The sequence below is a fragment of the Coregonus clupeaformis genome, unplaced genomic scaffold (genome assembly GCF_020615455.1).
Source record: "Coregonus clupeaformis isolate EN_2021a unplaced genomic scaffold, ASM2061545v1 scaf2076, whole genome shotgun sequence".
Lineage (NCBI taxonomy): Eukaryota > Metazoa > Chordata > Actinopteri > Salmoniformes > Salmonidae > Coregonus > Coregonus clupeaformis.
Genome location: NW_025535530.1, coordinates 67,799 through 77,069, shown reverse-complemented (window position 1 = coordinate 77,069; position 9,271 = coordinate 67,799). Strand labels below are relative to the sequence as shown.

The 9,271-nt window shown below is 43.0% G+C and overlaps 1 protein-coding gene across 1 annotated transcript; it reads right to left on the bottom strand.

Annotated features, from left to right (window-relative positions):
• Positions 1 to 1,502: 1,502 nt before the first annotated feature.
• Positions 1,503 to 8,550, bottom strand: LOC123488230 (melanin-concentrating hormone receptor 1-like). The gene is made up of 2 exons (XM_045219116.1): positions 8,475 to 8,550; positions 1,503 to 2,527 (listed from the first exon to the last, which is right to left on the bottom strand). Exons 1-2 carry the CDS (start codon positions 8,548 to 8,550, stop codon positions 1,503 to 1,505), a joined length of 1,101 nt encoding a protein of 366 aa, XP_045075051.1.
• Positions 8,551 to 9,271: the final 721 nt, after the last annotated feature.

Here is a 9,271-nt window from a genome sequence, read left to right as displayed (position 1 = left end):
GTAATGCCCCTTTAGACCTCCTTTAATCTTTAAAAACACAGTCATCCATTTCAGCATATTGACCCATTTTGAATTGCACATGTGCAAGTTTGGCATTTTAGATGCGTTTTAAACATTTCATCCCGTTGAGGTTTTGTCCCTTTAATGAAGTTTTAACACGCAGTATCTTTAGATCCTTAAGTTGCATTCGTTGCGTTGATGGATTGCATTTCCACGTTAGGCCAAATATTAGATATATGATTAGGCTACATTGTGCATAGGATCTGTGTTTCCCAAACTTAAACTTCTTAATTGTTTTCACAGCGCTGTATTTTGAATTCCATTCCCAAGTTTATCAAACATTCCAATTATAAGCACATTTGCGCTTCCATAATATGCATGATCAAACGATCGCCTTGAACAGGGCAGCTCATTCATTCGCAGTGGTTACTCACGGCTGGCGAAATCTAGGAGTTCAAATCCTTCCAAGCGAGCTGTCCTTATGGTCCGAATGCAATTACAAATAGAACAAAATCCAGCGTGTGTCCGAACCGGAGATTTCCTTCCGGTAGTAATCCTTCACGGAGTTTTTTGACTTGAATGTAGTGGCTTCCTTTCCTCTTTACCATAGCCACTGCCCTAGCCTGAAGCGGGGTTGTTTCGGATGCATACAGTCCACACTCAACGTTTCCAAACGGCCAAACATTCAATGAGATCCAGGGATATAGTGCAACAAAAAATGTTTATTCTTCTTATCTAACAAAAAGGTATTCTCCAATCAACTTAAAGCAGAGATTACTTGAAATGCAAATACATAATATAATATGACCTGTCTGTCTGTATTTCTGTATGTCTATATGGTCAAAAAACTATACCGCTCCCGCATCTAGCAAGGACTCCTCCCCCCGAAGGCCCAACTTCCTGCCTTTATACTAACACAATTAACACAGTACAATGAATGGGCAAGAGGGGGGGCCAAAAACTGAGTTACACTAATAACAAATGAATATATCTCAATCCGGTAAATAAATCATAAAGGTACGTACCTAATATTTCATCATATACATTAATATTTAATATATTTACACAAATGTACATGGAGCTCAGTATGTTCAGTCTTTTATACAAAATATGCCCAAATCGGCTCTAACAAATACAATGTCACTGACTGTACAAGGGTTGCAAAAATCCGGCAACTTTCCCAAAATTCCAAGGTTTTCCAGAAATCCTGGTTGGAGGATTTAGGATTTCCTGCTTATTACTTCCTGATTCTGGCAATCTTTCAACCGGGTTTTCTGGATTTTTGCAACCCTACCCTGTACATTGATTCAATACACTGTTCCTGCCTTTACACTGTTCAAATTCAGTGATCCAATACACAGTTCTTCCTATACACCATTATTGTACCCTGATCCATACACTGCTCTCATACCATCTTCCACTGGCCATACCAAGTCTCCCTTGGAAAAGGGGTCTTGTTAAATAAAGGTTCAACAAACAAAAAATGTGTCATAAAACGGGCCTCAGTGGGCGGCCATATTGGCAGGCAGCAGCTCCCTGGAGCTCTGATCCTGCTGGGGTCTCTCAGGGGCCAATCTCAGACTAACACTACCCTCTGTGGTGCTAGTGGGTTTGACCCGGAACTTCCTGTGGACCGGCCGCATGGCCACGATGAGCTGCCTCTTGAAGGTCTCACTCAACACAATGTAGAGGAACGGGTTGATGCAGCTGTTAATGTAGCCCATGCTAATGGCTATGTTGTAGGCATAGGAGAAGGCTCGGCTGGGGTTCTGGACTCCAACGTGAACCAGCTGGAGGATGTAGTAAGGGGCCCAGCAGATGAAGAAAGCCAGGCAGATGGCCACCGCCATACGGGTTACTTTCTTGGTGCGCACCCTCAGGCTCCTGGGGGGCAAGGGGGCCACACTGGTGGCCATGTGCTGGAGGATCTTGAAAAAGACCACGCACATGATGAGGAGAGGCAGGGCGAAAGCCAGGACAAACTGGTAGAGAGTGAACCAGTAGATGTCAGTAGCCGGATTGGGAAGAAGCAGGGCACAGCCCACAAGGTCGCCAGGCAGAGGCATGAGGCCCGCGTACATCCACACCGGGATGATGGTCAGCAACGACAGCGTCCATACTAGACCGATAACCCCAGTTGCCACGCATGGCGTCCGAATGTAGTTGAAGCGGATGGGGTGGACCGTGGCCAGGTAGCGGTCCAGAGTCATGACCGTGAGGATGTAGGTGCTCACTATCTGGCTGTTGGAGTCCAGCGCGGTGATGACTGTGCACATAGTGGCGCCGAAGCACCACGAACCGTTGCCCATCAACTGGTGGATGAGGAAGGGCATCCCGAGGAGGAAGAGGAGGTCGACGATGGAGAGATTGAAAATGAAGATGTCGGGGACGGTCTGCTTGGCGCGGCACTTGGTCTTCTTCAGGATGGTGTAGATGACCATGCAGTTACCCATAATGCCCAGGAAACAGATGATGCCAAATATGATGGGCAAGATGGCGTTGTTGTAGTAGGCATCATGATCCCCACCTATAGGGACATAAGAGCAGCAGAGGAGAATGTTATTAAAGTACCAGTATGATATATCATATATCCATAAATCAAACCTGTCAAGCATCAATTTACGTAGCCTGGCTGCCGCGACACAGGTGGTACACTCTTAGAAGGAAAGGTACCTGGAAGAACCTTTTGGGTTGCCACACCGGCGGAACCTTTCCAGTTGAAAAAGGTTCCTCAGGAACCTCTCTGAAAAGGGTATTCGAGGAACCCCTGTGTTCCTAAAATGTGATAGGTCCCATGTGGCTCAGTTGGTAGAGCATGGCTCTTGCAATGCTAGGGTTCTGAGTTTGATTCCCACAGGGGACCAGGACAAAAATGCATGCACTCACTACCTGCTGTAAGTCGTTCTGGATAAGAGCGTTTCCTAAATGACTCCAATGTAAAGGTTCAAACCAGTGGCGGCTGCTGATTGGCTGAAGGCTCGGGGTGGTTATAGTTGTCAGCATGACAGAAATATGACGCCAAGTTTCAATCTACCGGTAGTTTCTTTGAGAAGATATACACCACATGGCAAAAGTATGCTTGTCGAACATCTCATTCCAAAATCAAGGGCATTAATATGGATGTGGGAAGGCTTTCCACTAGATGTTGGAACATAAATGCAGGTACTTGCTTCCATTCAGCCACAAGAGCATTAGTGAGGTCGGGCACAAATGTTGGGCGAATAGGCCTGGCTCGCAGTCGGCGTTCCAATTCAACCCAAAGGTGTTCGATGGGGTTGAGGTCAGGGCTCTGTGCAGGCCAGTCAAGTTATTTCACACCGATCTCGACAAACCATTTCTGTATGGACCTCGCTTTGTGCATGGGGGCATTGTCATGCTGAAACAGGAAAGGGCCTTCCCCAAACTGTTGCCACAAATTTGGAAGCACAGAGTCATCTACAATGGAATTGTATGCTGGAGCGTTAACATTTCCCTTCACTGGAACTAAGGAGCACAGCCCCAGACCATTATTCCACCAAACTTTACAGTTGGCATTATGCAGATTCCTCCGTCGGACTGCCAGATGGTGAAGCGTGATTCATCACTCCAGAGAACACGTTTCCAATGCTCCAGAGTCCAATGGCAGCAAGCTTTACACCACTCCAGCCGACACATGGCATTGCGCATGGTGATCTTAGGCTTGTATGCGGCTCCTCTGCCATGGAAACCCATTTCATGAAGATCCCGATGAACAGTTCTTGTGCTGACATTGTTTCCAAAGGCAGTTTGGAACTCAGTAGTGAGTGCTGCAACCGAGGACAGACGATTTTTACACGCTATGCACTTCAGTACTCAGCGGTCCCATTCTGTGAGCTTGTGTGGCCTATCACTTTGCGGCTGAGCCGTTGTTGCTCCTAGACGTTTCCACTTCACAATAACATCACTTACAGTTGACCGGGGCAGCTCTAGCAGGGCAGAAATTTGACGAACTGACTTGTTGGAACAGTGGCATCCTATGACAGTGCCACGTTGAAAATCACTGAGCTCTTCAGTATGGGCCATTCTACTGCCAATGTGTGTCTATGGAGATTGCATGGCTGTGTGCACGATTTTATACATCTGTCAGCAACGGGTGTGGCTGAAATAGACTAATCCACTAATTTGAAGGGGTGTACACATACTTACTACAAATGTTGTGCACAAATTTGTTTAAATCCCTGTTAGTGAGCAATTCTCCTTTGCAAAGATAATCCATCCACCTGACAGGTGTGGCATATCAAGAAGCTGATTAAACAGCATGATCATTACACAGATGCTGAGGAGTATTTCTGTCTGTAATAAAGCCCTTTTGTGGGAAAAACTTATTCTGATTGGCTGGGCCTTTTCCCCACAAAAGGGCTTTATTACAGACAGAAATACTTCTGATTGGCTGGGCCTGGCTCCCCAGTGGGTGGGGCTGCACCATGGCTGCACCCCTTCCCAGTCATGTGAAATCCATAGATTAGGGCCTAATGAATTTATTTCAGTTTACATATTTCCTTATATGAACTGTAACTCAGTAAAATCTTTGAAATTGTTGCATGTTGCATTTATATTTTTGTTCAGTGTAACTATTCAAATATAATATTAATAAAATAACTATTCCAACTTCGGGATTTGCATAGGCTCTTGAGCAACTCATACACCTCTGTCAGCCTCATTAAAACTACAAAATGTCGAATTTAAAGACACACCCCTACTAAGCCACGCCTCCAATCCAGGGTTCCTCCAGGAACCCGATGCTACGTTGAACCTTTAAAGGTTCCTCCAAAACCTAAACTAACCAAAGGTGCAAATATGACCCATCGACTAGCAATGGTTCCTTGAGGAACTCCAGAGGTTCCTTGAGGATCTCCAGGGTTCCTCAAGTCACTACTAATTCTAAGAGTGTAGAGCTGTGACTCACTGGTCTGGACAGGAGGACGCATTGATTGGTTCTCTCAAATGTAATTTTTTCCCTGGGGGGTTGAGACCTAGCCTCATACGGTGCCTTCAGAAAGTATTCACCACCCTTGACTTTTTCCAAATGTTGTTGTGTTACAGCCTGAATTTAAAATGGAATACATTGAGATTTGTTGTCACTGGCCAACACACAATACCCCATGATGTCAAAGTGGAATTATGTTTTTAGAAATGTTTACTAATTAATTAAAAATGAAAACCTGAAATGTCTTGAGTCAATAAGTATTCAACCCCTTTGTTATGGCTAGCCTAAATAAGTTCAGGAGTAAAAATGTGCTTATCAAGTCACATAATACATTGCATGGACTCACCCTGTGTGCAATAATAGTGTTTAACACGATTTTTGAATGACTACCTCATCTCCGTACCCCACACATACAATGATCTGTAAGGTCCCTCAGTCAAGCAGTGAATGTTAATCACAGATTCAACCACAAAGACCAGGGAGGTTATCCAATGCCTCGCAAAAAAAGGGTGCCTATTGGCAGATGGGGGAAAAAAGACATTGAATATCCCTTTGAGCATGGTGAAGTTATTAATTACACTTTGGATGGTGTATCAATACACACAGTCACTACAAAGATACAGGCGTTCTTCCTAACTCAGTTGCCAGAGAGGAAGGAAACCGCTCAGGGATTTCACAGAGGTTAATGGCTGTGATAGGAGAAAACTGAGCATGGATCAACAACATTGTAGTTACTCCACAATACTAACCTAATTGACAGACTGAAAAGAAAGAAGCCTGTCCAAAACATGCATCCTGTTTGCAACAAGTCACTAAAGTAATACTGCAAGAAATGTGGCTTGTCTTGAATACAAAGTGTTATGTTTGGGGCAAATCCAATACAACATATTACTGAGTAGCACTCTCCATATTCTCAAGCATAGTGGTGGCTGCATCATGTTATGGGTATGCTTGTAATCGTTAAGGACTGGGGAGTTTTTCAGGATAAAAAATTAATGGAATGGACCTAAGAACAGGCAAAATCCTAGAGGAAAACCTGGTTCAGTTTGCTTTCCACCAGACACTGGGAGATGAATTCACCTTTTAGCAGGACAATAACCTAAAACACAAGGCCAAATCTACACTGGAGTTGCTTACCAAGAAGACAGTGAATGTTCCTGAGGGGCTGAGTTACAGTTTTGACTTAAATCTGCTTGAAAATCTATGGCAAGACCTGAAAATGGTTGTCTAGCAATGATCAACAACCCATTTGACAGAGGTTGAAGAATTTTGAAAAGAATAATGAGCAAATGTTGCACAATCCAGGTGTGGAAAGTTCTTAGAGACTTACCCAGAAAGACTCACAGCTGTAATTGCTGCCAAAGGTGATTCTAACATGTATTGACTCAGGTGTTTGAATACTTATGTAATCAATATATATTAGTGTTTTATTTTTCTTCAGCTTTGACATTACACAGTGTTTTGTGTAGGTTGTTGACGAAAAAATTACAATTAAATCCATTTTAATCCCACTTTGTAACACAACAAAATGTGGAAAAAGTTAAGTGGTGTGAATACTTTCTGAAGGTATTGTTCTTCTGGAAAGTATTCAGACCCCTTGACTTTTTCCACATTATGTTACGTTCCAGTCTTATTCTAAAATCTACACACAATACCCCATAATGACAAAGTGAAAACAGGTTTTTAGAAATTTTGGCAATATGTTAAAAAAAATACAAAAAGTATTCAGACCCTTTGCTATGAGACTCGAAATTGAGCTCAGGTGCATCCTGTTTCCATTGATCAACCTTGAGATGTTTCTACAACTTGATTGGACTCCACCTGTGGTAAATTCAATTGATTGGATATGATTTGGAAAGGCACACACCTGTCTATATAAGGTCCCACAGTTGACAGTGCACGTCAGAGCAAAAACCAAGCCATGAGGTCGAAGGAATTGTCCATAGAGCTCCGAGACAGGATTGTGTCGAGGTACAGATCTGGGGAAGGGTACCAAAACATTTCTGCAGCATTGAAGGTCCCCAAGAACACAGTGGCCTCCATCATTCTTAAATGGAAGAAGTTTGGAACCACCAACACTCTTTCTAGAGCTGGCCGCCCAGCCAATCTGAGCAATCGGGGGAGAAGGGCCTTGGTCAGGGAGGTGACTAAGAACCCGATGGTCACTCTGACAGAGCTCTAGAATTCCTCTGTGGAGATGGGAGAACCTTCCAGAAGAACAACCATCTCTGCAGCACTCCACCAATCAGGCCTTTATGGTAGAGTGGCCAGACGGAAGCCACTCCTCAGTAAAAGGCACATGACAGCCCGCTTGGAGTTTGCCAAAAGGCACCTAAACTCTCTCAGACCATGAGAAACAAGATTCTCTGGTTTGATGAAACCAAGATTTAACTCTTTGGCCTTAATGCCAAGCGTCACGTCTGGAGGAAATCTTGCACTATCCCTACAGTGAAGCATGGTGGTGGCAGCATCATGCTGCAGGGATATCAGCAGCAGGGCCTGGTAGACTAGTCACAATCGGGACAACGATGAACAAAGAGATCCTTGATGAGAGACTAGTCAGGATCGAGGGAAAGATGAAAGGAGCAAAGTACAGAAAGATCCTTGATGAAAAACTGCTCCAAAGCGCTCAGGACCTCAGACTGGGGCGAAGGTTCACCTTTCAACAGGACAACGACCCTAAGCACACAGCCAAGACAACGCTGTTGAAAAGTTCAAGGGGTCTGAATACTTTCTGAAGGCACTGTATATACCAGATTCATGTAAACTTGGGGATCAGGCTGCTCATTGAGATCTCTAACTGTTTTGAAAACAGACCCCTTCATTATCAACGCATCTTGCCGACAACATTAAAACAGCCTTTCCAGACTCTGAAGTCAGGACTTCGAGTTTGGTATCATCCAGACTATAATTTATGAGCAGCAGAGGATAAATAAAGTAAGTAAAGTATGATATACAGTATAGTAGACTAAGGCTATCCATACACCAAACCTGTGAAGATCTTTCAGTGCCTAGTAATAGATATTTCAATGCCCTTGATATGTTCTATATACAGTATCTTTGACAAATACCCAATAACATAGCTGCTACTGTATGTGTATGGTGACTAAAAGTTCACAGGAAATGGATATTTTGAGATGAAGGTACAGTATAAGCCATTCCCACGAAAAACATGTCACTCAAAAAGGAAAAGGTTGGCACTAGCTGTGCCTTCATGAAGCTACTAGATAGATTTTCATGTCCCTCTGAATAACAAGTGTTAGACGGAGCAGTGAAGGAAACCAACCATTTAACTTCTTCAAGGAAAAACGAATGAAAACAAAAAGAAGACGACTGTAGCTTACACTATAGCCTATGTGTGCCACAATAAGATAATGTGAAATCATTGTGACATTGTAGGCTATTAATCATTTTAAGAACGCGCAAAGATTTCCTCCAGTGACCATTGCACGTTTATACTTTCTGGTTGTTTAATTGCTATACTGAATAGCCTACTTTAAAATTATTTTAAACCATGATAAATGCTTACCTGTTGAAGCATCAGATGAGTTCACTGCAACCAGGGAGGTGTTATAATACAAGACCGACACGTTATAGAAATCCATTGATAACTTCCGAAGTAATCTCAATCAAATCTGGGTGAAGGAAAAGTGTTTATGCTCAGGGAAAATTCTCAAGCAGTTAATAATGCAACTGTCTTCCTGTTTTTAAATAATATTGTAGTGGCTAGAACTCACTGATAAAAAAGTATAATATTTACAGTTCCATCTTGCACATTAAAATTATAGTAGTATTATAGTAGTATTAAATACCTTCAAGCATACCACTCCATTGTATTCATGCAATCCATCAAAATATAATAAGCATACCACTAAATTGTATTCATGCAATCCATCAAATATAATAAACGTTCCCGCTCTTGTTGTGTACTTTACTGATTAGTAGCATCCTTTGCACGAGCTGGATGGAGTGTAGTCTGGCGCGCAATGAGTCTTCAAGCTTTTTACTAGGAGACTGATAATTCCTGCAGCTGCACGACGCTACTGTATGGTCTATTTGCGACTGCGCTCTTCGTCTTTCATTGGCTGAGGATGAAGTTTCAAGGATAACTCTTCTGTTTAGAAGTCTAGCGGACTGGCACCATTGAGATACGGCTGTATCTGTTGTCTTGACTCACATGTCGATGTGTTTATTTAATGCATTTTGACAGCCACATCAAAGAACAAGGAGGGCCAAGGTACCTTTTTGTGCTATTGAAAGCCTTAAAAACTCTTTCAAATGTAATAAAGATTGTATTCCATTTTAACATGGCACCACAATAAAGGC

Bases quoted from the DNA above. Each gene is read 5' to 3' on its own strand.
- LOC123488230 (XM_045219116.1), bottom strand. From the start codon at position 8,550: ATGGATTTCTATAACGTGTCGGTCTTGTATTATAACACCTCCCTGGTT. The intron at 2,528-8,474 runs GTAAGCATTTAT...ATGTCCCTATAG, and splicing joins CTCATCTGATGCTTCAACAG to GTGGGGATCATGATGCCTAC.